Here is a 25,357-nt window from a genome sequence, read left to right on the forward strand (position 1 = left end):
TAGCAATTAAAATATACATAAATTGCTAAAAAATAAAACTTTCGCAATTCTAATTAGTTTTGTGTGGGTTTCGCTTGAAAAATTCTTATAAGAATTTGCATTTACTTCTACCGGTTGAAAACTTTGCTTTACCTTACCTTACTTCATGTACCTGGTTGCGTCTGGGCTAAATAACCGTTGTACTGCTTTGTAACTGCTTATTTACAGCTTTGGCATTGGATTTGAACTTCTTTACCCTGCTTTGAATATCAGTTACTACTGCTTTTTTCTCGGTTAAGTGTCTACATGTAAAATATAAGTAGATTAACAATTTTATCCAAATGACATTTTGTAACTAACATTTTTAAAATAGAGTAAGCATGTTTTGAATAGCATATGGGCATCACCTACAGGAGAAATAGTCGCAGTAAACTTCATGCCATGAAGAGAATATTTTTAAAATTGACATTCATATTTTTAACGTAGTAGGTAATTGAATTGAACGATTACCTATTGCTTTTTAGCCTTGGATATTAAGGCTTAGCTATATTGAAAACATGAAGTCACGTGAGAAATAAAGAACTAATCAATTTTTATTCATTTCGCTAGTCATTTTTACTTAAGCTATTTTCTATAAATTTTGGTGGAATGTATCAAAATTATATTTGTAATATAGCACAGAAGGAACAAAACTTTCCTATATATACTTGGTAAATCGATTGACTAACATATATATGACAACTAAATAAATAAATTAAATGTGAAAAAAGGATTTAATACTCGTTTACCATATGTATTTCTTTTTAATTTAAATTAGAGGGTTGCAAGATAGTTCCACATGCAACATAATCACCTCAGTTTATTCAATAGAATCCTTCCCCTGGCTACCTACATATATTTCGACTTACTTTATTTATTGTCATTATGCATATTACATAATTACGCGTCGTCGGGCACTCGAGGCTGGTCTTCCGCAGCTGCAGTGGCAGCGACAGTGGCAATGGCTTAGATGGCACATTTTTTAGGGACCACCCCCTTGTCTGCATGCACCGCAAATTGCATTTGCATTATTTATATTGCATCAATAAAACCCGCATTCAGGAATAATTAGCGAGCGCAGAACTTGTCGAGGAGCAGGAGCGGAGACCAGCGGATTGAGATCGGCGCAGTTGATCCGTTTATGGCTGGCGCTAGGATTTATTTGTACTTCCTTTCGCATTTGAAAGGCGAGCGTCTACCTGGTGAGCCTGGTGAGAGCGGTACATTCATGAAACCATTTGGCGCTTTTAAGCGACTCAATTACGCACTTTGATTCCCACATTGGCCGCTAGTCGCCTGTCGTTGGGTGTCGCCTCGCTCTGCCTCGTCCAGCTTGGTCCTGTGGCCAGGACTCGGGACTGGACGCGGGCTACCTGGCCGCCGTCTGAGGCAAGATGCGTAAGCACTAATTTTTGTGTGCGCTCAGTTTGCCGTTTAATTGCCGCGGCTCGCGCTAAGTGTTCCCTAGAAAAACAAAGGCAGGCGCTGCGCGGCGGAGGTTCAATCAAGCACATGTCGTCCTGGGCTGACTCCTTGGCCAAAAGTGGTCCTTGCGCAGGCGCAGGCGCCCCGGATGTCTCGAGTGTCAAGCGCCTTTGCAGCCTTTGTCTGATTATCGCAGCCACGCAACGCTGATGTGCGGTTATGTCAATTAACGCGGATGCGGATCAGTCCGAAAGGATCGAGGTATATAAGGATAGCACGGCAGGAGCACAGGACATCACATTCGCCACAACCACCGAACGAAGCACATCGATCTGAAGATGCAGTTGGGAAAAGCTATCATTCTGATTTTGCTGGCGGCCATCCAGCAAAGCTGCCTGGCTCTCTACATCAAGAGCGCGGAGAAGAATCCTGCCAAGACTGGGCCCAAGGACGATTGGGGCGTCTTCAAGAACACACTCGGACTAAGCCAAGAAAAAGGTGGGTTGTGACTTAAATTAGAGCTTCTTTTGAACTCTTCACTAACTTTGCCATTTTTTCCCCTCCAGTTGAACTGCTAAAATCGCAAAAGGATCAGCAAGGCACTAAGGAGCTGCTCAATCGCTTCATTCTGGAGAACCCAAAGGCACTGCCAAAGGCCAAGCCACAACCCGATCAGTTCATGGGACTCTACAGATCCATCCTCAAGAAGCTGACGGCATCCAAGCGCACGCTGAAGACCTCGTTGAACTTTGAACTGTCCGATAGGCCACACAAGACCCTGAAGAGGCCGCGCCGGAAGATCGCCGTCAAGATGGTTTCCGATATGCCATCGTGGAAGATCGAGAGCCTGCTGAACTCATTCTATCTGAAGCACGGAATTCCCCGCAACGCCGAGGAGCACGATTATCCCGACCTGGACATGGCCAGGGATACTGATTACGACTCCGATAACTTCTACGACGACGAGGGAGATGTGGGTCTAACGGCCAAGACGCGCCAAAACACTGAGTACGGATCATTCCAGGACCTCATTATGCAGGCCAAGATGAACGAGTTGGAGCGGGAGAGCGAGGAAACCAAATTGCACGGCCCCGACAATGATGACTACATCTAAATCCCTAGACTATCCACAATGGAGGGCTGTGCAATAGAGGTTCATATGCTGGCATTGGACTTGTCTTTAGGCTAGAGTAGTTTATAATGCCAGAAACGCGCTTTAAATCAAACGATTGTTTGAGTATTTATTAACATAGCATAGCATGTAACTTTCATATTTTTTTTCAACATGAAAATTATAAATAAAGTGAACAAGAAGTTAAGATTTGAAATGAAATGGTTTATAACTGTTGGGCATTTAAACTTGGCTAGTTGATGTCTTATATGTTAGGGAATTCGGAGTCCTTCAAGCTTTTGGTATAAACACAGCTGCGCATGTCCTCTCCGCACAAAGAGCTTTGTTCAACGGAGCTGGTAAATATTCTCATCTTAAATATTTGAAATCATTTGGCAAACACGTTAATGACAAAACACTGGCTTATAGCTAGGCTGTGTATTTATTTATAAACGCATTTGTATAGTAATACATTCAAATGCAAATTGTGCAGTATATTGATCGCACGATTATATAAACAGCTGACTAGCTGCTTTAATTGCTACTCCTCTCTGGCAGCATGACAACAAATATTTCCATAATAGGCGGACATATGGTGCCACAATAGCTTGCTGCTCCTGCTCCGATCCAACAACACAGGCACGTGCTCCAGAAGAGCGGACCATGCGCCGTATTGTGCCACGGATTCTTGGAACATATAAAAGCCGTGCTCAGTTTAACCCACAATTAGTCTGTTGCTGTTGCTGCACCTCGGTAATAAAAATAGAATCGCACCCAAATGAACTACTCCTTTCCACTCCCAGTTTGCGTATTTTGCAAGCCACTTTAAAGGGCTTAAATGGCGACCCAAATAGAGCCTTTAATGTGTTTCTGATGCAATGCCAACCTGTTGCATTTTATGCTGACTAATAACTAAAGATTTAAATAGATGCGATTTGAAACCCATTATATGGCAGCCATATGAAAATGGTTCGTTGCCGCAGTGAGCAGAAATCGATACGTTTAATGCGAGTATGCTAAATTTCTGGATGCACGTCACGTAGTCAGTCTTTTAGGTATCAGCTTCGTCAGCTTTTGACGCCATCGGCATCATTTATGCACGTACTCAGTTCGCCGGAGCTGCAAAGTTTGCCATGCCAATAAGTCTCTAAATAACTATGCGTCAACGAATTCGGCTTAGGTTGATGTATGTTTAAGGATATTGAAGGGAGTTTAAGGATGCGAAAAGAATGGCGCTTTTAAGTGTATATTTATGGTTTTTTTTTTTGTTTTAACAATAATATAAATTACATATAGTATAACTTCTATACACGGTCGATAAATTAAGTACATAATACAAGTCAAATAAATAAAACATGAACGCAAACAATGCAATCAACTTAGAGTTTAAGAGGAATTACAACGGCCTTTGCATTGGAGTATATCCCCCATCCGAAGCTCAAAAACTTTGGCATTTCCACGTGTCGGATATCCAAAAGATACAGTTTCGCTTACATTTACTTGCAGTGCGACTCGTAATGGCAGTGTAAACCTTCACTCTGTATGCAAATTCCAGTAAGAGTATCAACTTACTGGAAGCAGATGTCCCAAAGTCGTTTGGAGGTAATAAAGCTCTTGGGGTTCGGGTTCAGTGCATTGGGGGCCACCCTACTACAACTTTTCACCACTAAGACTAACGATATTATAGTAGTTGTGATCGGGGAACCGCTCTAGTTCGATATAATCCATTTCCGTGTGGAGCAGCTTGTCGAGCATCTGGATTATTTCCGCGAATAGAGGACGCTTCTGGGGATCGTGGGACCAGCAGTAGTACATGATGTTATACAGCTCCCGACGACAGTGCTCGGGCTTCTCCAGGCGATATCCATCCCTTACCTAAACAAAATAAATTATATTTATTGCATATATACAATAAATTTCTTATTTGCGCATACCTTTCGCATCACATCTGCTGCTGATATGCCAGGATAAGGCGTCGATCCCAGCGTCACAATTTCCCACATCAGTATGCCGAAGCTCCAGATATCCGACTTTACGGAGAATATATTGTCGTATAGCGACTCTGTAGCCATCCATCTGAAAAATCAAGTCTTTGCTTGAAAACTTTTGTTTATAATGATTTTTTGACATAATTATTACCTGATGGGCAGCTTGCCCTCGCTTTTTCTTTCATAAATCTTTGAGGTGATTACATCTCTTGCGAAGCCAAAGTCCGCCACTTTGCAAGTGTGATCATCCGTTATGAGAATATTACGAGCAGCCAAGTCACGATGGATAATCTGGATAGGGAATTGCATATATATCAATTAGATAGTACTTCGATTTTCCAAGTCAACTTACTCCTCGAGATGTTAGGTAGTCCATGCCCTTAGCTACTTGATACATAAAGGATGTAAGGTCGCAGGACGTTAGTACATTTGACTTCCCATGAGTGTTTCCATAGTGCCTATGAAGAAGGTAATAATATTAATATGTTTTTAATATTTGTAAGAATTAATAGAATATTGCCTACCTTTCGGCGCGTGAGCTGCGTAGGTACGTTTGCAGTTTTCCCCGATTCACGTACTCCAGAATCACAAATGTGGGATCCTTGTCCGTGCAGCAGCCCAGCAAATGAACAACATTGATGTGTGGCTCCAGAGATTTCATTACCTACGAAAAAATTAATAACAAATTGCTTTATAAATGTCACAATCCAGCTGTTTGTTTTACTAACGAGGCAGAAGTCCTATTAATAAGTGTTTTATTAAGCCACTTTCCTGCTGATTTATTGGGCTATCAGATTTCCCAAGTAGCCGTCATTCATTTCAGTTAATAACCAGCCGTCTGCCCTCAAATTCACATTCAAACTTTGAACAACTAAGACCGCCGCGCGAAGGAAAAAAAAAACAATAAAGCCCGGTAATTTTCCAGGTCTCTAGCGCCTTCACAATGGCCAAGTGCGGAGGCAACTTGAGGAATGAGTCTGCAGCCTAGCCGAGGGCCATTCATAATTTTTCATTGTTCTAAAATTAAAGTCTCGCAATTATTCTCGTTTCTGGGGTAATCCGCAGAACATGATAAACTGCCGCCGCAGAAGGATGCCGTTGCCGGACCAAAACCAGAACGAGAACCAAATGCGACTTTAATGATGAAGGACGCGACCCACACGACGGCAACCCTAGAGTGGCTCTATGGCATCAGATTCCTCCTCAGATTCCTGTTCAGAGTCAGATTCAGATTCAGAGTCACGGAGTCACAGAGTCAGAGTCAGATTGCAAGGGGCAAGGCCAGGCCGCAAAAGGTCTCGAACTCCGAAAGTTGCACTGCGCAGGACGAGCGGATTGGAGGTCCTGCGAGATGCTCAGTCTCGGATTCAGAGAGATACGAGTATGTGTGGTATGGTGGCCCTCCAGGCGAGAGGATGCTGTGGTTCTTTTTGTTTCTATTTTTTCTTTTTTTCTTCATTATTTTGTTGCTGGCAGGAACAGCAACAGGAATCAGTTTGTTTCAAGGCGCCGGAGCGCACAGTTCGGATTGTGTTTGGTATCCGGCAAAGGACTTTTTTTGTCGTCTTTTTGCAAGGCTGCGGGAGTTTCCTCCGTGTTTACAGCCCGCAACTGCTGTCAAAATAGTTTCGCCCGAAATGAGTGCGGTGCGTGTTTGTGTGCGCGTTGAATTAATGCTCCTCGGTGCCCCCAAATGATGAACTCATTAGCTAGCCATCGACTTTTCCAAACCGGCGAGACCAGAGGTAATAATAATGCACCCAAGTGTAGTATGTAAATGCTAATCGATACGGAAAGTGGCCCCAGTTCTTGTGTCGCTATCATTGCGGCCTTACTCTATTTTGAAGTTCAGATACGAATATATATGAGATAGTGGCGAATAATTGCCATGACAACACTCCTTTGATTGCCTGGCACAAGTATGCAAATGGCTGAAAGTGTTGATGCCATTAAAGGACCATAAATGCGCCCGGAACAAAGGACCTCCGCTCCGACCACTACAATCAAATTTATTGATTCGCCATTCGAAATGAAAATATTTTAGCCCACTGATTGCGGACAATTGTGCAGCTCAGCGCATTTGGATTTACACAACGGAAAGGCGTTTTGAGCCCCGAAATGCTGATATATGTTGACATGGCACATTTTTCTTTTAAGCCAGCCATCCAGCTGACTGGATTTTAAGGATTTTTCGGAGTGCTCGCATATGTAAGCCCACAAGGATCCAGCTCATTAAATATGCACGCCTGACACCGGGCTACTTACAAGGGCATAAATTAATCATTTTGTCGCAGTATTTTTGGCGAGCATGAATATGCAATATGCAATAAGGCAGACAATATTCGAATTGGCATTTAACCCACATCGTGACCATGGCCGAATTGCATTTGCCATACTGGGCTTTAAATTTAATTCAGTAAAAAGCATTTTAACCAGATTACAGTGCCCAACAAAGCTAATTAGCTAACAACAAGGACAATAACTAAATGACAGGCAAAGTAAAGTGGAGAAAGGCATCGGCAAACTTTAAATTAGAAAACTCTTGAATGGAGGACTTTTTGACAATAACCAGAGAGATGGAACTTTACAGTGACTACTCGAAACGTGGCCAAGAAATCAGTGGTCAAGTCGAGCATAAACAAGGTGGATATTCTTAGACTTTGGCCAAACACTGAACCACTTAGCCAAATTATATTCCAGAATTTACCTAAATACAGCTGCAATTGCAAACTTGGCAGCAGGTAGTGAAACATTTGGAAACTTTCTGGAGTGAGACACATAAGTGGACTCCTCTGCGTTTTCATTAAAAAGGCAAACATTAAATCCGAACTCGAGGGGAAATGGCTGGGGCAGCAGCGGGGGAGCAGGAAAGGAATTCTTTCGAAACTTTTCAGCATCGTTAATTTTCAATTTACAAAACTTTTTCATCTAACCAGAAAAACCAACTCGCAAGATTTGCCCCGACAGTCCTCCCAGTTTTCAGTTCTCAGTTTTCAGTACTCAGTCGTCGAGTTAGCGAGTCTGTCAGGATATTTTCCTCCTCCTTTTTTTGCTTCTTGGGCGGAAAAGGCGACGGCGACCAATTGAATGAAAAGTGACAGAGGAAAAGGCAGCCGAGAACACGAGCCAACTGGGGATGTTGTAACGATTTTGTCGGTGTTTTGCATACCCTTTACGGTTGATTTAGGAAATTGTAAATGCTGATTCGCCAGAATTATGCGATTAGCCATCCAACTCACCTCCAGTTCGGATAAGAGGTCCTTGCGATCCACTTCGGTGGCGCTTTCCTTGAGCGTCTTCACAGCCACGGTGGTAATGCCCTCGTTGCCTGCAAATAGATAATTATCCTTAGTCGGTTGTATCTTGTTTAAATTCTTAAAATCATACACTCGTTACCTATTTAATATTTAAAGTTTACCATTACTTTGCATTCACGTTAGGAACCTGGGCTATTTGTCTGCCTTTATAGAAATCCAGAAATCACTTGCCTTTCGTTTTGCAGACCATTCTACATACGTGCTCATAAAAAAGGGCTCAGTGTGGAGCTCTGGAATGTGGTATATCGAGTGGGTGGTGGACATCCACCCACTACTACATGCACAATTTTGCAGCACCTGAGCACTTGAATTTGGGCCAACAACTGCCGGATTGCATGAGCCAGTCGTTTTGTGGAACTCCGCTGATTGAATGCACAATCTGCTCCATTTTAAATTCCTTTCGGCATCACAGCGAAATTGATGAAATTACTCTGTTGAAATTATGGATCTCGTGAAACGAAAGACCTGCCTCTAATGGGAATTTAAACGAGGTGTACACCTTTTCAATACCTTTTTCAAGCTAAACTAATACATTAAATCAAAATCGATTTAGGAATGAATTATGACCCTAATCTATCCCAAGGGATATGAATTGTTGCATTGCGGCTTAGATTTCATAGTTATCTTAACTTATTTGGTTTGTTTCCCACTCAAACTTACCATTTATGTTGGTGGCCTCGCAGCGCCAAACTTGTCCGAAGGCTCCTTCGCCCAAGATATTGAAGAACTTCAATCGGTACCGGGGGAATTCCCAGCGGTCGCAGTTGGCCTCGCCGGCAAAAGCGTTTTCCGGTGCGCCGGAACTTCCTGCTCCACCTGTCACGCAGCCCGGGCCCAAGTTGGAACCCGGCTCACCTGTCCCGGGACTGGGCACTCCGGCGGAGGATACCCCGCCATTGGTGACACCTGTTGATAACTGGGACGTTGCCTTTGAGCGACGGCATCGATGGCAGTTGTGCAATGTCCAATGTCCAGGTGAGCGGAAATGCCAGCGATGTTGACATTTGTGTCGCGTACAGGATTCAGAAAAACAAGAAAAAACACTTTGATTAGTTGTGATCCCCTACTGGTTGTCACGTTAACCGTGGTGACGGCATAAAATCTAGGTTAAACTTTGATTGACATTTAAGTTTTATAAAATCAGAGCGGAACTTTAGAATCTATAGTGACATCATAGCTTTTGCAATTAACATGACAGGACTAACTTTAGAAACATAGCCAAAAAATGCAATAAATAACTATATGGATGCAAAATTTCATTGTTATAGCAAAGTGCCGAAATTTCAAAATTTCAAAATAAAGCCCAGCTGTCAGCACCACAAAATGTCAAAATTTTTACGCGCGGTTTAGTTTTTTGCTGATGACGCGAGAGCCTGCTGAAGTTTTGGCATTCGCTGTCAATAAATGGGAATCGAATGAAAGGATGTTCCCAGCAGACTCGAAGGGCTCCAAGCCAACATGCAGCTGCATTCAGCTACTTTTTCCTGTCAATTACACTGCCTGCCTGCGTGGATACTGTGGGTGACAGGGCCAAAGGACCTAAGGACCAAGGGAGCAAGGGGCCGAAGGACGAGAGCCACTCTTCTGCGGAGGAGGCGTTGAGTGAGCCAACTGAGGTTGAAATCTGCGCTGGAGTAGCTGTCGATTAGGGACTCAGTGCCCTAAGCCCCAATCACTCCCGGAACGGGTAAAACTCAATCGATATTTGCATAAGCTCTTCTGCATCGCCCACTAATTTTATGCAATCATTTCAAATGGACCTTCTGTGAAATATGAATTTTAGATTGCGTTGCCAGGACTCGCACTCTTTACTTTGTAAGATAAAAAACGTCTGCACTTTTGGTTTTACTTCACTGTAGAGCTTTTGTAAAGTATACCATTAAGGTCTGACCTAAATCTATTAGCACCCTGCCATACTCCTTTTGAATAATTCTTTGGCTACCTATTAATAATGAAATTGCTACCAAAACCGCAAAGGGCATTCAGCAGGAGATACCCTACCTAAGTAACCGCATTTTAGTGGCTGAAATTAGTTAGTTAATATTGCTTGCACTCCACTCACAATGCCCATCTGCTGATCCCGCTCCCAGGGAACATAGCGATTGGCGAAGGCCACAGGTCCTTGCCACTGCTGCATGACCATCGAGTTGCGGCTGTCGTCGGTCAGCGTGCTGCTCAGCTGGCTCTGGTTGGACTTCTTGGCCAGCTCCTCCTTCTCCTTGGTCTTCTTGAGGGTCCTGCTGATGGCGCAGAGGCGTCGGCGGCACAAGTACGCCAGGAGCACGGCGATGGCGGCAAAGAATCCGCCCACGGTGACCACAATCGGAATTGTGCCGGACTTGAGCGAGAAAATGGTGATGGGACTGGTGCTATTATAATGGTGGCCGCCACTCGGTGTCGTTGTCTCCGCGGGTATTGCGGATTCGACCCTCGTTGAATTATTGGCAGTTATCGGCGTCAGTTTGGTGCGACTCTTCGGCGTGGTGGAGCTGGTTCTGACGGGTGTTGTGGGTGTCACCTCCTCATCCGGCTGCTCCTCTTCTCCACTCTGCTCTCCCCGCACGCCGGGAATATTCGGCGGGGGCGGTGGGTAGTTGTTACCGAATGGCGGCGGACCGAATATATTGTTCTGGGGCACCGGTGGATACCAACCGCCTGGTCGGCTGTTTGGCAGCCCATTCCGGATGGATTGAACACCGGGCAGCTGGTCGAAACGTGGGAGGAATTGCGATATATTGTGCACCACGTTCGAAATTGATGTCTGCGGTCGATAGCCGGAGCTATTCTCCCGCTCGCCCAAGATATTGATGAAAACCTCATTCTTTGCCGTATAGGAGCCATCGGTGACAGTTATATAGATGAGAAAATTCTGACCAGCCTATAAGGAATCAAATTGAATATGGTATTCCACAAATATATAAATGCATTTGACTTACCCTTCCCGCTAAACTTTCGTTGAGAGTTACCACTCCCGTTTCCCGATCGATTTGAAAGGGAATCTTCTCCGGAGGACTAGCATCGTTTTCACCACCAGGCAGACTGAACCGCGGTTCTATGCCAAATATCAGATCATCGCCATCCGGATCCTCCGCCCGCACTCTATCGATTATCTGGCCAACTTTCTCGGTCTCCGAAATACGCCAGTTGCGTTCGCGAACATATAGAATCGGTGGTGCATTCTGATTGTGGGCCTCGGCTGAAAATTTACATGAAAAATTAATAATATGCCGTTTTATAGCATGTTCATGAACAACAGGTTATTGTACATAAGCCAGATTCTCTGATGTTACAGTACCGGTTTTATAAAGAGTTTTATTTTAATATAACAACAGGATCCCACACTTTGTTTGCATAAAAACTTAGAGATCACCTCGATTCTGATTCAAAAGTAATAACGTAGTTAGTAGAGCACATGTTTAACTTCCTAACTATCCCCTTTAATATACAATATAATGTAAAATCATTTAGATGAAAATATATTTAAAAAAAAACTATAATTTTCCCTAGAAAACCCCTTCCTAGAAACGTTATAGCATTTAAAAGCAGAGTGTGCATGTGAAGCGATTAACTTGTTTTGTAATCCCACAGCAAGCACCTATTAAATCCATTCAAAGCCGTCGTCGAAACCGATGACGACACAGCGATTAATTGGTTAAGGCAGCAACTTCACTCGCATTTCCATGGGCCAACAGTTGGCAGCCAAGTTCATTCGGATACTGCGAGTGCCAGCTATTGACCCGGATGTCTCCCACTTGGGAATCGCTTTGAACGCGAGCCAAGTGCAGACAAAGGCTACCCCCTTTTGGGTGAGGGCCAGATTGCAACATCTGGGGGAAAATTTGTGGTGGCAGTTTTTCTAGCGAATATCAATCGGTTCATTGTCCACCGAGAATGTCCGTGAAATATTCGCATATTCAGTTGATTTCTTGGCGCTCCATAAGTCAGCCATAAGCATCATTCAATGGACCTAAGCGACGTGACGTGATAACCGGTTGAGTTGTTTGCACTTGTATCTCTTCTGCTGGCGCTCGACCTTCAGATACAAATGCGAACACATGTAACGAATACGTATACGTGATATATGGCTATACGGCTATATGGCTATATGTGTGCGTGTGTAACCCGGAGAACGGCTAAAGGAGAGTCTTATTTTTTTATTTTGGCCAACAGCGTGTCTGACGGCGCCGCTTAAGTGAGCAGCATGTTTTTGCACTGCGGATTGCGTGGCCAAACAGGTCTGAGGTCTTGGAACACTGTCTCGAGCGGATTTAGCTCTGTCCGCGTGTAAGCCCATCCACATCCAGATATACACGACTGCCATTTATTACGATGCTCGCAGAAATGTTCCGTTTCGGCTAAATGTTGCACAATATGCTGATGAGTTGTGTGCGTGAGTTTCAGCTCGACAGTTATATTAATAATTTTAAATAAGACATATTTCCAAAGATTTATTACCAGGAAACGAGAAAATTTAGAAGACTTAAGTTCAAATGGTCTTCATTTCTAATGATTCCAATCGATTCCATTTATTCTAATAAACATAATTGATTGGATGAAAATTGTTATTATATTATTATTATTGGCTACTTGTGAAAAAAAAATCAAAATTTTAATTAAATTTTTAAAACTTGATTCGCTTTAATGGTTATTTTTCACGAAAATATACAATCGGTTGCGAAACTAATAAAAGAAATATTGAATGGCGAAAAACTGTTTCCAATATTTATATTTTTGTGCACCAAAAACATTTGCAAATAAGTGGTGTTGAACTCTGATTTCTGTGCCCAATTGATTGGTTTTTTATTAAAAATATAAATAAAATTCAATCTATTTCCTGGCCCATTAGACGAATTAAGAGTTCAAACACCGGGTCTTAAACGCCTTCGCTGAAATGTCGCCCAGCAAGCTGGTGGAGCATTCACGGTCAAGGCTGAATGTACTGGAGCTCAAATCCATTTGTTTTTCTCGCCCACGGGGACAATTGGACCATTGTGGGACTTCAAGAGCGATTCGCATTGTTTCGGGCGCCAATTACGCATCAATATTGTGGTCATTAACGTGTTGCGACATCGCGATAGGCGGAGACTATTGACCCGATACCCTCATATAGCCAATCTGACAGATAATCTAGGTGCACGTGTTAAGAGTGCTACTGTCAACATAATGGGTATGCTTAATTACAGTTGTAAGCAGGCCCTACAGAATATTCACTTAATAACACTTACCTTCTTGTGAAATCAGTGAAACCACTGTGGCTGTGACCACAATGATGGTCAGCAGCAGGCTTCTTCTCCGCCAGGAAGTTAATTGTTTTCTGCAGTGTATTATCCGACTTTCGTGGTTGTGATGGTGATAAACCATTGCGCAATCAACCGCCTAAAAGGCAGCCTGCCAGATGTCCGAGGACTGAGACAAGGTGATGAAATTTTAATTAAAAGCTGCTGCGCAACGTGTTCAAAAAAATCGAAAACAAAAAAAAACATATCAACGCGTGGGAGTTTGTGTCGTCCGCATTCTGCAGATTCCACCGTAGAAATGGGTTTTATTAAATTAACAAAGAGGAAACAGGCGTTTGTTTTAGCCCGGAAATATTGCATGCCAAATGCCACTGCCAACTGGTTGCAATGATCCAGCATACAATATATGATTGTTGAAATATTTAAGTGAAGGGCAGACATCACGCCCAACTAAAAGAAAATATAACTTAAGACGCTGCGCGTCATGAAGCGGGTCGGCGATTTCTCTTTTTGACGTATACGGCATCGGGTGCATGGCGCAATAGCAAAACAAACTGGGCAACCGAGCACAACCCCAATATATGTACAAACAGCAGCGGTCAAAGCAATAGCAGCGACAAAGGAAAATATTTGAAAAATCTCCAGAAGAGTCAACTACATTCAAATAGTTGGGTACATAACTTAGGTCACGTTAAATTATATTCTTAATGGAGTATTTTTAAAAATTTTAGATGTTTACTCTTCCAATAGATGCATTATATGAAGGTCGTCTTTAATTATTTCACATTTTATGTATGACTTTAGATTTTTGTCCGCAACTGTATGTGCACACTCTCACATAGTTTAAGATCGCACGGAAAAAGACAGATAGATTGGTGCGAAAGAGAGCGGCTTGGGAATGCTTTGTGTATTCAAATAATTTAAAAGGAAGTTTAGAAACTGAAGAAAACCCCGAGTTGAGGTGTGTTTGCACTCCATAAAAAGACGACAAAATAAAAGCTCATCATTTAATTATATAAATATCAACTTGGGGCCAACAAAAGAGGCCATTCCAATATGATAATTATCGAATTTACACGGCTGTTTTTTGGTAACGGTGAGTCACCCAATTGCACATAGTATATATTATAAATTTGATTTTCATTTGCAGCCATTATTACTTTTATTTTAGGGTGGGATTTTCGTTGAATTTCACATATATAGATTGTACACAAAGCCACTGAAACTGGTATCCACAAACTTTCACGGGTTGCGTATGGGGCGATCCCAGATCGGCGGGACTCGATCGGCGATGCGTTTAACCACTCGGCGGACTGACAACTGAAGCTATGGAGCCCAGTCCCAATCCTAAAGACCTCTCCACAAAATAACCACTCACTCGCGCTCTCAAAAACGAAAAACTTGTTTAGCCGCCACAAGAAACGAACTTGAACTTGCTCTCTTGTGGATCGCATTTGCTCAGAGCCTCTCTTTGCTCTCTCTCTCTCTCTTGCTTGGAATTATGTTTGTGGATCGGAGCATTATTATTAATTCAGTTATCAGTAGTTGGTGCAGATTATTGTGTACTTGAATACAAATTAGACTCACAATCGGCCATAGATAAGAATAAATAATAATTTTAAAGCCGTAAAGGCTTTAACTTACATATTGCCCAACATTTTCATGTAAATATTGTAAATACCAGGTCTAATCATATATTTCTATTTCTAAGCACTCACCACGAGATCATCACGCTTCGCCTTGGGATTTCCCCCATTTCCCCGGAACAATAAAGCTTAGTGCACCGAGACCCATTCATTAATCAAAGCGCTTATCTGTTTTGCGACCATCCGATATCTGGTGGATATATGGTCGATTGCAGTAGCAGCGTCGTCAATGGAAACGCCGCGGAAGTTCCAAAACAGGTCAACAAAGCTTTTCCGCGACAGCTTATTTACCTAACTGCCAGTATAGTTATTTGCTTGCCCAAATGCATTGTAAACTCGAATGCGTCACGCGGATTTTCCCCGCGAAAAAAGGGCAAAACCTCTCTTAAGACACATTCAAAGATCTTGGCCATCTTCAAAACCTGCAATCTACGAAAGGTATAACCAAAAAAAAAAAAACCAGGTAAGCTGAGCTCATGCTTTCAGTCTATTGGCGACCGGCAAAGTGGGATGTCATTTCTCGGTCGAACATAATGTGTTTGATATATATATCTCACTCAGCTTGATGAATAAGTAAGCAGATATGTGTTATCAGCAAAAGCAAGTGTTTTAAGCTTGAGAAGCATTTTTGCATCGTTTACGCATCAATAATTCACATTCTACAGTGCCCCATTAAATATTTGAGTGAAAAGCCTATTGTTTTGACACACTGAATGAGCTCAAAGCTAAACTGATAAGAGCATGTTTCCACAACAATTCGATAAGAGAATTGAGTGGCACTGATAAGATCTTAGGTCAAGCACGAATTCTACGAACCAAAACAGCATGCGTCAGTTGCTTCGCGACTCTCATTCAGAAAACACATACTCTGACTAATTAAAAGCTCGCTCAAAGCGATGTATAATATAGATGCATATAGCTCATAAACAATATAGAATTCGGCCCTAATATTTAGCTTGTTCAGTGTAAACAAATTGCATGTAGAACTGCAACAGGTATGGATAAATCAAGCTGATAAATAATTGTGCTCACTTTTGGTCAATATGCCTTTTTATGTGACAGATTATGTGGTGGTCGAGTATCTATATATTGGGCATGAGGTAAGCCCACGGATAGTCTGCAGTCTAGTCGAGATAGCTCTCTTGGTGCTTGGGGGCTACAAGTCGGCCATAAATTATAGTAGGTGTTAGCCAACAATGCACAGTTCAGACCCAGCGTCACCGCATCGAGTGCAGAAGTTTTTTATTTTCGGCTTTTGCCGGACAAGTTCTCCATAGCACCGAATCCACATTGGTTTTGGCCGCGCCACACAAATGGGCCGGAATTTGGCATTTTTGCAACGGTGCAATTTACTTGCACAAGCTAACAAAAAGGCTTTATGTCTGTACTTGTGCCAGAAAGTTTCGGGCATGGGAATATGTACATTTATGCTCATCCGTAGGCCCAGCATTATATGTTATCCATGTCCGCAGCGTTTGGGTTTGTCCGTGGGGACAAAACCATGGCCTCTATGTGGCCCATTCTAGTTGAGCCAACTTGCTCCTGGAAATGGCACGCGAAATAAAAACAAATTACTGGCATGAAAGTTTGAGCGGGATGCTCTTTAAATCATACTTAAAGTAAATGTGCACTTTTTCAGCGTAATACTCAACTAATTAATGCCAATTGTTTTCATTCCAGGAGCAACCATTACTTGGAGCGAACGCACATTAAGTTAACCAGGACACAATGATTCAAATACTCGCACATCGTTCAAACTTCAGTCCCCTAGTGGTCTTCATGTTACTACTAATCGACCACCATCTCATTGTGGACTCAAGTGTGCCTGTACTGCAAAATCCCTCGGATGAGTACACAAAGTATGTGCCGATTGAGGAACTCAAATTGCCGGAGGATCAGGAACTAGTAGTCCGACTGCCCTCGAACTCGCTGCTCAAATACACATCCTACAAGGATGTGTCCATCCTGCATTTTGATGTTCCACCCGATTCGCGAAGTGCCTACTTCACATTCAAGGCGTTCGAGGATCCCAAAAGTGCCTTTCGTGAGTATTGCAAATACAAAAGGTAGAGTAACTTTAAACTTGGTACTACTAATTTGTTAGAACGCAAGTGTAAGCCCAAGGATGTCACGCTGCATCTGAAGGCGAGCAGTTATCCAGTGATAAGTCCAGAGAACATAACCTTTCCCAAGAACTTCTTTACCAAGGATCAGAGGTATATAATATTGAATATACTCTTCGCAAATTAACGAAATCAATTTGATATATTTCAGATTTAAAGTATATGACCTACAGTTTCTATCCGATGAGCAGCAGCAGCGTATTACCATTGAAGGACCTCATATAGGCAACTGGTTTGCGGTGGCGTTTGTGAGTTGGTCAGATCCCAATAACGACCGCATTGAACAACAAGGTATTTCCCCATTCAATTTACAGCTAAACTATTGATTACCTTCAAATATTTAATTGACACTGCAGCAGGATATAAAAAAAAAGTCCTTCCATTGTGATATATTTTATTTGGGCTTTTGAATATTTTTAAAAATTGACTTTGTTACCCCAGAGATAAAAGCCTTTTGAATATGCAAAAATCCGATTGTGATGATTTCGGCATTGTGTTTAGACCCATGCATATTTATGAATTTAATTTCCGTTTGCAGGACTCGCTGCCTCATGTGACACTCTGCTGTCCGCCGAGATGTCCGTTTCCCGATTCCGTCCGATAATCATAAATAATGGTCAGGAGCACGAGGACAACCTAACAAGTCATGTTCTGCCCCAACTGAATGGAGCCAATATAACCAAGGATGCACTAAACACCTCCAGGCCGCTGCGCTCCATTCCGCCCAAGCAGCAGAAACAGAAAGTTGCATCCAAATCCCTTGCGGAGGGAAAATCAAGCCGAGCTGCTCAGTTTCCAAATACTACGGAAAACCACAACAGCACGCCGACCGCAAACAATGAAATCATTTACAGATTCTATGTGCCAGACGATATAGGCGATGCTACGGCGCGGATAGTGTTCAACCAAGTGTGCGACGAGTGTCCGCCGGTGGGCTTCCATGTGCGGGCCAATGGATATCCACTGGGCGGTACGGATCACAATCATGGCCACGGCACCATCATCCGGCCAAACCAGACGACGGAAATCTCGATTCCGTTTGGCGTGCAGCCCAATTCGTGGCACTATGCCCTATTGACCTTCGTCAACGAGGCGGATGAACCGGAAATGCCTTCTCAGGCCAACAATAGCCATACAAATCATAGTTTATCGTATGTCCTGCAAATTGATTACATTACTGAGGACTCAGATAATGCAATGCAGAAGTCCAAGACCGTGCAAAACAGCACCAACAGTTCCAGTGCAAATCCTTGGGAGCCCACCAAGTTCCGTCAAATGAACTTTTACTCGCTGTTGCGACAAACGTACCGCGAATTCTTCATGTTTGACTATGATCTACGGCCGGATGTAAACGGAACGGTGCCCGAAACCCTCAATCTTACGGCCAAAACCCATTCGGGATTCGCCTTTGATCTGGGCGAAGTTGCCGATATTGGAGGCACCCTTACCTTTGCCCTTTCCATGAAGGAGGCGCACCGCGCTAGCCTGAAGATGAGTCTGCCCACACAGCCGCCTGATTTGGGCGGCATCCTGGCCGAGCGACTGATCGGGGATCCCAAGGAGGAGGTGGTGCCCGCCGTCTCGGCGACCAGCAATCAAAGCATGCAGATTGTGGTCTGCATGCAGTTGGGTGAACCAGGAGAGCCGGAGTATCCAGACAAGTGCCGCTACGGACAGCGGCTAAAGCAGGCCTCCATTATTGTTAACAACACGGAGAGCATGGGTCTGGTCCACGTGCCATTCCCCGAGAGTGGTCGATGGTAAGTTCGGAAGACTTCACATCATAACTTAATACTATACACCTATACTATTCGCAGGTATGTGACCATGGGGCTGTTCTGCCACGGATCCGGAACCGCACGGGTGTCCATCATGGAGAGCGTCAAGGAGTTCATCAGCAAGCACCAGGACATGTTGGCTGACATGCGTTCCCCGTGTGACTGTGCTGAATCCGTTCCCCGCTACACCAGCTGCTTGAAGTCTCCCGATTGCCTAGAGGCGATGAACGAAACCGAAACTCTCAAGGTGAAGGAGTGCATCATGGACGACAAGTGCAGTACCAATTTCAAGCAGATGACCCGGCTCTTCGTGGAACACCACAAGGCGGCAATGGAGCAGCATGTGGCGGTGGAGAATTGCAACACTTCGGTGGTCTTTTCGGTGTCCTCCAGTCCGTGTGTGGCCGGAAGATGTGGACGGTTTGGAAGGTGCTATCATTACATGTCCGGCGGATTCGTCTTCTCCACGTGCGTCTGCTCGAAGGGCTATCGTGGTTGGGATTGCACGGAAGATTCGCAGGTGCCCACCAACATGTCCATCCTGTTGGCCACTCTGCTGCTTACACTAAGCAACCTGCTATTCTTCCCGAGCATCTACATGGCGGTCAAGAGGCGCTACTACACCGAGGGCGTCATCTACTTCTTCGCCATGTTCTTCTCGATCTTCTATCACGCCTGCGACGCTGGCGAGGATGAGTACAGCTTCTGTCTGGTGAAGATCGGTGTGCTGCAGTTCTGCGACTTCTACTGCGGCCTGCTGAGCATCTGGGTGACCCTGGTGGCCATGGCCCATGTCCGGACAGAGCTCGTCTCACTACTGCACATGTTTGGAGCCATTCTGCTGGCCTTTGGTACGGAGCTGAATAAGCAGAGCTTATGGGTGTTTCTGGCCCCAGCTCTGACGGGGATCTGCCTGATCTCGACCAGCTGGGGCCTCCGGTGTGCCAAGTCTCGCAAGCTGTTCCCTTCACGGAGATACCTATCGGTGTGGCTGCCCTTTGGACTGACCCTCGTGGTCGCCGGTCTGGTGTGCTATGCCTTTCTGCAGACCAAGCAAAACTACCACATCGTCCACTCCATCTGGCACATGGTAATGGCGTTGAGCATCCTGTGCCTGCTGCCCTCCAGAAAGTCCTTCCTGCCGAAGTGCTAGCACGCGGAGTACTGTTCCCATGCCAGGGAGCTCCTGCTGGCTCAGGATCAGGAGTTTCACATGTGAGCCTGGTGACTTCGTGGCTGGAAATAGGTTACTCCAAAGCTTTTCCTCGCTCCCCCGGCGAACAAGAACGTTACAGGACCCCATCTAGTAGTACAGTAGAATAATCCCTACTTTAGTTTGTACATAGCAATACTCATAGATGTAGTTGGTAAACTGAAGAGATCCTGGAATTGATCAATGAAGCACTGAATGTTCACTAAAGCATGCACGGATAAATAGGCGGATATAGTTACTTAATCGTTATGATGTTGGTTTTCCTATCCTTTGCCATACAAATCTATGCACTAAGGCCTACAAACATTAACTCTATGGAAAATATTTCAACAGCCTTACTAAATTTAATGAAAAGCACGCATGGGAATGTGTATCCAATAACTTAGTGTGTACATAAATACCTGTTGTGAGGTACATCGCAGACTGTAAGATTAGCTAATAAATAGGACCTTATCTAAATATTGTCTGCACTTATTTAAATTAATCAATTTATTGATGAAAATTGTGGCAGTTGTTGAGCAAAACCCGAAACTTACATTTGTGTTTCGTTGTGAAAATCGTTCAAACAGAATTGATAGATTTATACTTTACCAATAAAAAGATACAGACCTTAGAACATTTTACTGTAGTATTATTGAGGCTACATTTGATTGATTAACAAAAGGTAAGATCAACATGTCATGTTTAATAAAAATCTATTTAGAAGATAGGGATAGTTACCAATAACACATTATAAAGTATACTTTAACAGCCAAAGAGCTACATAAGATACTAGTTAGAGATACTATTATAAAATTGTCTAGACTACATTGGATATATTATTTCATGATACACTCGTATGACTATCGTACACTTCCCGATCCATAGCGGATTTCCCTTTCGAACTGCTCGGCCTTCAGGGTGCCATCTATACTCTCGCAATTCTTGTTGAAAACGCTGTAGGCACTCATCTCGTTCCGTTTCTTTGGTTCCGTCCGGGTGTTGAAGTAGATACCGAAGAGAGCGGAAAACATGAGGAAGACCAATCCGAAGCTAAGCTTTATGGCAATCACGTAGAGAGTTATCCAGAACAGCAGATAGACAGTCCAGAGGGTATACTTTAGGCAGTTGTTTTCCTTGTGGTGATGGTCTGTGGATCTGGTGGGCTGCTCCTCCGGCACCAATTCACTTTCACTGGAGGTCACAGCCTCATCGTGTGAGTTTTCCGAGATAGCTTCGAACTTAGTAGGTGGCTAAATGAAGCACGTACGTCAAAATAAATAAAACACACACATATGTTTGGTGTTCATCTTACCTGTTGTACCTCTATTGTGGTATCTTTGTTAGCCCCGGTTCCCAACATCCAGAATCTTCGTAGCTTGTCCTTGAAGTTGTCCACCGTTTCCTTCCTCCTTTTCTGAGCGCGATACTGTCGCAGCTGTTCTTGAAAATCAGCCATAAATCGCAAATGCACTGATTTTGCCCACCAAATTGTAAATAAACTAAGCTGGACGTGTCAACAACATATCGATAGGCGATAATTCCGTGCACTCTTATCGATACTCGCAACCGGGAACGCCCGTTAAAGCGAACCTGTTTATTTTATTAATTTTTAAATTAAATCAACAATTTTTTGTTGTTTTTTATAATTATATCTTTTCCAAACTCAATGTAATGATTAATATCGATATAATATATGTGTGTTCAATATGTTTAACGAATTATTTAATATTAATATATATAAAAATATTTTAAGGCTGAATACTTTGTCTTTCGATCTAACGACAATGTAAAGAGTTGTACAAAGACTTTAATACCCATGCCATATAATAGGTATAACCTCCACTTGTAGATTTCCATATCCATATTATTTAGATATTTCATTCATATCATATCCAACTTTGAAATGATTCACTTTTCACTTAGTATGCAAATGTAAAATCATCCACTACTATGTGGATGTCATGGGGTCGCTTCAAGGTGTCGTCTTCCCCACAAGCGAACATATATGTCGCCATGTGTGAAGGGATTTATGGCGGTAATCCCCAAGTGGCGTTCCGTTTTCACACTTTTAATGATCGTAAACATGAAGGGGTAAACAATTAAACATAATATTTTTTTGTGAAAGAACTGTAACTACTGCACTTAATTGTATTTAGCCACAATTATTGCCCCAATGGTATCACTCTCTAGCAAATAAGTGTTTACCTCGGGGGTCTTACGGAAATTTTTTAGATACCTTGCACACTATTTTTTAGTAATAAATTAATTTTGTAAGGCCAGATAACATAGTTTTCTATATTATAGGTTTTCATTAGCACAAATAAAGATACTATTGGTTTCAATTCTTAATATATATTTAAAAATATGTTGCAGAGTGTTAAGACACGCGAATATGTGACAGAACGTGGTGCAGAATGAAACGAACCTTTGTATTATTTGCTCTAATGAATTGAAAAAACGGAATAAACGAGACAGTTCCGGTGGGCGAGGAAGGGGTGCGATCTTCTTTTTGCCCAAGATTCCCAGTCGTAGTATATGAGTGATACACATTTTATAGACAAACAGAATATCATCTAGACCCTCATTTATCTTTATTGTGCCGTCTGATAACCCAACCTCTTGGCTGCTGCCACACTGCCACTGCTTTTATACCCACTTCAACTTGGACATTTCGTCAGTTTTAGTTTGTCGCAGGTTCGGGAATGCCAGATATCTCGAAAGTCAATCCAGGCGATCACTATGAGTTCGGAATCGGGCCAACAAGACGTTGAATCGAAGCCAAAATCGGCTGGGAGTACCAGTGCTGGTCACGAATACGAGGATGTGCTTCAAATTATTGGTAGTGCAAATGTCCTGGAAGCCTTGAGAATCCTTATAAAATTTCGTTTTTAATTTAATGCATCCCAGGATTCGGGCGAGTGCAATGGATCGTCCTTTTTGCCGCAGGACTTCTCCTGATGATGGTCATAAACGAGACCATGGGCATGTCCTATATTACCATAGTATCCCAGTGCGATTTCGAGATGAACTCAATGGATAAGGCGGTCATGAGTGCGGCCAGTTTTATCGGTAAGCACTTTTAATTAGCATTAGTAAAACCTTATCTTTCACGTTTCCATAGTGGCATATTTCACGTGGTCCTTAACTATTCCACAGGCATATTCTGTTCATCCTACTTTTGGGGTTACCTGAGTGACACTATAGGTCGCAGACCAGTGCTGATCTATACGACGATCGCCGGGAATTTCTTATCCTTATGCTCCACCGTCATACCGAACTACTGGCTTTATGTGTTCATTCGTTTCGGTGTTGGATTTTTGTAAGTACTTTATTAGAATTTACAACGAACAACGTGTTTTTATAGTGATTATAAGATATTAAGAACTTACGCAAATACTAGGGGTATTACATTGCACTAGATATTGTATATGGATGTAAAGTGGATATAATCGACCTTAACTCAAAGACCTTTCGCTAGTATGAAGCAAAAACTATAGAATAGAACTGCAATTCCGTTAATTAACTACGTTATCTGCTAACCATCGAACACATGTATCTCACTCTAACAATATTATCAATCTAACTTAAATAGCATTGCGGGAGCATCATCAACAACCTATGCGTATCTTGGGGAATTCTTCACTCCCCGCCATCGTCCAATTGCCATTAATTACGCTAGTCTCTTCGTGGGAGTGTCCACCGTCTATGTTCCAGGTAATAACTTCAGTATGTAACCTGATTACTTTAAAGACTCGAAATTAATGCTTGAAGCTACCGCCTGGCTAATACTTTCGATGGACTGGAGTGTCAGTGTCACCGATGACTTCTCATTGCGTCCTTGGAGACTGCTGACCATTTGCTACTTGCTGCCTGGTGTTGTGGGTACACTGATGTTGTGGTCTCTTCCCGAGAGTCCCAAGATCCTAATGTCCTTGCACAAAACTGAAGAGGCTTTTGCGGCAGTCGATTGGATTGCAGTGACGAATTCGGGCAAACACTTGCACGAATTCAAGGTTCATAAACTGAAAACGGAAGATAACGCGAATGGAGAAAATATACTGCTCATATCCAAGTCAGCGTGAGTTTTTATTGCTAATCAAATAGTGAGTTGAAAAACTAACAAATTAACTAACCATTTAAGGTTTACCACAATCAAGAAAATGTGGAAGGAAACTATGCCGCTGCTAAGAAGACCTCACTTGCTGAACTTCGTGATCAGCTGTACGATTATGTGTGGTCTATTTTTTAGGTGAGTGATAATCACGCAAATTGCAGTTGGCTTTCAATGATAAGACTTAACTTTCGCAAACAGTTCTTCGGGCATGGGTCTCTGGTATCCAGAAATTCAAAATCGATTGGGCTCAAACACGGCGGACGACTCAATGACTGTTTGCCAAGTAATTGATGCGTCAATAGATCAAATGCAAGCGAATGCAACCAATAAGGTAAGTAAACTTATAAGCTCATAAGTAGGCCATGTATTTTATATTTCCTCTTGAATTCACATTGCAGATCTGCGACGACCACATAAACACCAAGAGCTATATAGACACCATCACCTATGGATCGGCACTAATCGTTGGCTATATCTTGATGGGTCTCGTTATAAACACGATCGGTCGCAAGGCCTCCATTTCGATTGGATTAACGCTAGCTGGAGCTTGTGCAATTGCACTGATCTTTATAAAGGACGAGGTGGCCATAGTGGTTTGCTTCTGCTTGTATCTGGTACTGCCGGGACTCTGTGTCTCCATTCTGAGTGGAGCAGTCGTCGATCTGGTGCCCACCCATCTGCGTGGAAAAGCGGTGTGCATTTGCCTGATGTTGGGTCGCACGGGAAGTGTTTTCGGTAGTAACATCATCGGAGTGCTCCTGGAATCCTATTGCTCTCTTACTTTCGGGGTCTTCTCTGGATTTGTGCTGGGTAAGAAACCTATTACATACTAAACGTACGTATAAAGCTAAAGATTTTTACCTTTACAGTATGTGCAAGTCTGACGTTGCTGTTGCCTATTTAAGATATGCCATTATAGTTTAAGTAGCTAAGTTTAATTTAAGCACCAAAATAAATTAGAATGTTTAAGAAAAACAATATTTTTACTGAGCCTATTAGCCTGGCATATGAAATAGAAAAGTAAGTATGGTTACCATCTTATATTGCCTAAACTTAAATTATTTGCTACAATTCTTTAGGCCACTTTATTCTATGACCTTGTTCTCTAAAAAATACAATAAAAGAGACTGACACTCCCTCTAAAAAACCGGGCAAAAATCCAAACCACATTTTTCATTGGAATTTCACTCAGGTTTTGTTGTGCTGAGAAAGTATATGTATATATTTTTAACTTTTCCATTTTATTTCTAAAATATCCAACGAATTTTAAAACCTACTGTATATTAACTGATTTATGCAATTTCAATGAGTGTTTTTATGCTTTGATAGCAAGATGAGACAACTAACCCCACTGGCATCATACACACATTCTCAACCAGCTTGCATATAAGATCGAATTCATTGA

General features: G+C 42.8%; 5 protein-coding genes across 8 annotated transcripts; 3 read left to right on the plus strand and 2 right to left on the minus strand.

The window, feature by feature from the left end:
* Nucleotides 1–1,634: 1,634 nt before the first annotated feature.
* LOC6729555 lies at nt 1,635–2,602 on the plus strand. Its single transcript, XM_002104827.4, has 2 exons — nt 1,635–1,941; nt 2,010–2,602. The coding sequence occupies exons 1-2, from the start codon at nt 1,782–1,784 to the stop codon at nt 2,555–2,557; spliced, it is 708 nt and encodes a 235-aa protein (XP_002104863.1). The 5' UTR covers nt 1,635–1,781; the 3' UTR covers nt 2,558–2,602.
* Nucleotides 2,603–3,798: 1,196 nt separating this feature from the next.
* Nucleotides 3,799–14,454, minus strand: LOC6729556 (tyrosine kinase receptor Cad96Ca). Its single transcript, XM_016174729.3, has 11 exons — nt 14,257–14,454; nt 13,085–13,265; nt 10,796–11,055; nt 9,922–10,737; nt 8,520–8,787; nt 7,782–7,870; nt 5,067–5,206; nt 4,895–5,000; nt 4,694–4,833; nt 4,489–4,630; nt 3,799–4,429 (listed from the first exon to the last, which is right to left on the minus strand). The coding sequence occupies exons 2-11, from the start codon at nt 13,218–13,220 to the stop codon at nt 4,205–4,207; spliced, it is 2,322 nt and encodes a 773-aa protein (XP_016036223.1). The 5' UTR covers nt 13,221–13,265; nt 14,257–14,454; the 3' UTR covers nt 3,799–4,204.
* On the plus strand, nt 5,995–20,472 carry LOC6729557. 4 transcript variants are annotated; one of them, XM_016177513.3, is made up of 6 exons: nt 5,995–6,287; nt 16,423–16,786; nt 16,847–16,958; nt 17,017–17,156; nt 17,404–18,625; nt 18,683–20,472. In XM_016177513.3, exons 2-6 carry the CDS (start codon nt 16,471–16,473, stop codon nt 19,794–19,796), a joined length of 2,904 nt encoding a protein of 967 aa, XP_016036226.1. In that variant the 5' UTR covers nt 5,995–6,287; nt 16,423–16,470; the 3' UTR covers nt 19,797–20,472. The 4 variants fall into 4 exon arrangements, with proteins under 4 accessions (XP_016036226.1, XP_039150597.1, XP_016036225.1 ...); XM_039294663.2 differs by lacking the exon at nt 5,995–6,287 and adding an exon at nt 14,828–15,180; XM_016177512.2 differs by lacking the exon at nt 5,995–6,287 and adding an exon at nt 15,232–15,315.
* Nucleotides 20,473–20,534: 62 nt separating this feature from the next.
* On the minus strand, nt 20,535–21,393 carry LOC6729558 (SAYSvFN domain-containing protein 1). The gene is made up of 2 exons (XM_002104830.4): nt 21,151–21,393; nt 20,535–21,088 (listed from the first exon to the last, which is right to left on the minus strand). The coding sequence occupies exons 1-2, from the start codon at nt 21,292–21,294 to the stop codon at nt 20,699–20,701; spliced, it is 534 nt and encodes a 177-aa protein (XP_002104866.1). The 5' UTR covers nt 21,295–21,393; the 3' UTR covers nt 20,535–20,698.
* Nucleotides 21,394–22,502: 1,109 nt separating this feature from the next.
* On the plus strand, nt 22,503–24,943 carry LOC6729559 (synaptic vesicle glycoprotein 2B). Its single transcript, XM_002104831.4, has 9 exons — nt 22,503–22,677; nt 22,746–22,907; nt 22,995–23,157; nt 23,431–23,552; nt 23,610–23,916; nt 23,980–24,087; nt 24,151–24,283; nt 24,351–24,762; nt 24,822–24,943. The coding sequence occupies exons 1-9, from the start codon at nt 22,578–22,580 to the stop codon at nt 24,854–24,856; spliced, it is 1,542 nt and encodes a 513-aa protein (XP_002104867.1). The 5' UTR covers nt 22,503–22,577; the 3' UTR covers nt 24,857–24,943.
* Nucleotides 24,944–25,357: the final 414 nt, after the last annotated feature.

Source organism: Drosophila simulans, chromosome 3R (assembly GCF_016746395.2).
Source record: "Drosophila simulans strain w501 chromosome 3R, Prin_Dsim_3.1, whole genome shotgun sequence".
Classification (NCBI taxonomy): Eukaryota; Metazoa; Arthropoda; class Insecta; order Diptera; family Drosophilidae; genus Drosophila; species Drosophila simulans.

Coding starts and splice junctions, on each gene's coding strand:
- LOC6729555 (XM_002104827.4), top strand. CDS start 1,782: ATGCAGTTGGGAAAAGCTATCATTCTGATTTTGCTGGCGGCCATCCAG. Junction 1,942..2,009: donor CGGACTAAGCCAAGAAAAAG/GTGGGTTGTGAC, acceptor TTTCCCCTCCAG/TTGAACTGCTAAAATCGCAA.
- LOC6729556 (XM_016174729.3), bottom strand. CDS start 13,220: ATGGTTTATCACCATCACAACCACGAAAGTCGGATAATACACTGCAGA. Junction 5,207..7,781: donor ACCTCTTATCCGAACTGGAG/GTGAGTTGGATG, acceptor ATTTTTTCGTAG/GTAATGAAATCTCTGGAGCC. Junction 5,001..5,066: donor CGCAGCTCACGCGCCGAAAG/GTAGGCAATATT, acceptor CCTTCTTCATAG/GCACTATGGAAACACTCATG.
- LOC6729557 (XM_016177513.3), top strand. CDS start 16,471: ATGATTCAAATACTCGCACATCGTTCAAACTTCAGTCCCCTAGTGGTC. Junction 16,959..17,016: donor TTCTTTACCAAGGATCAGAG/GTATATAATATT, acceptor GATATATTTCAG/ATTTAAAGTATATGACCTAC. Junction 17,157..17,403: donor CGACCGCATTGAACAACAAG/GTATTTCCCCAT, acceptor TTCCGTTTGCAG/GACTCGCTGCCTCATGTGAC.
- LOC6729558 (XM_002104830.4), bottom strand. CDS start 21,294: ATGGCTGATTTTCAAGAACAGCTGCGACAGTATCGCGCTCAGAAAAGG. Junction 21,089..21,150: donor CCACAATAGAGGTACAACAG/GTAAGATGAACA, acceptor TGCTTCATTTAG/CCACCTACTAAGTTCGAAGC.
- LOC6729559 (XM_002104831.4), top strand. CDS start 22,578: ATGAGTTCGGAATCGGGCCAACAAGACGTTGAATCGAAGCCAAAATCG. Junction 22,908..22,994: donor GAGTGCGGCCAGTTTTATCG/GTAAGCACTTTT, acceptor ACTATTCCACAG/GCATATTCTGTTCATCCTAC. Junction 24,763..24,821: donor CTTCTCTGGATTTGTGCTGG/GTAAGAAACCTA, acceptor TTACCTTTACAG/TATGTGCAAGTCTGACGTTG.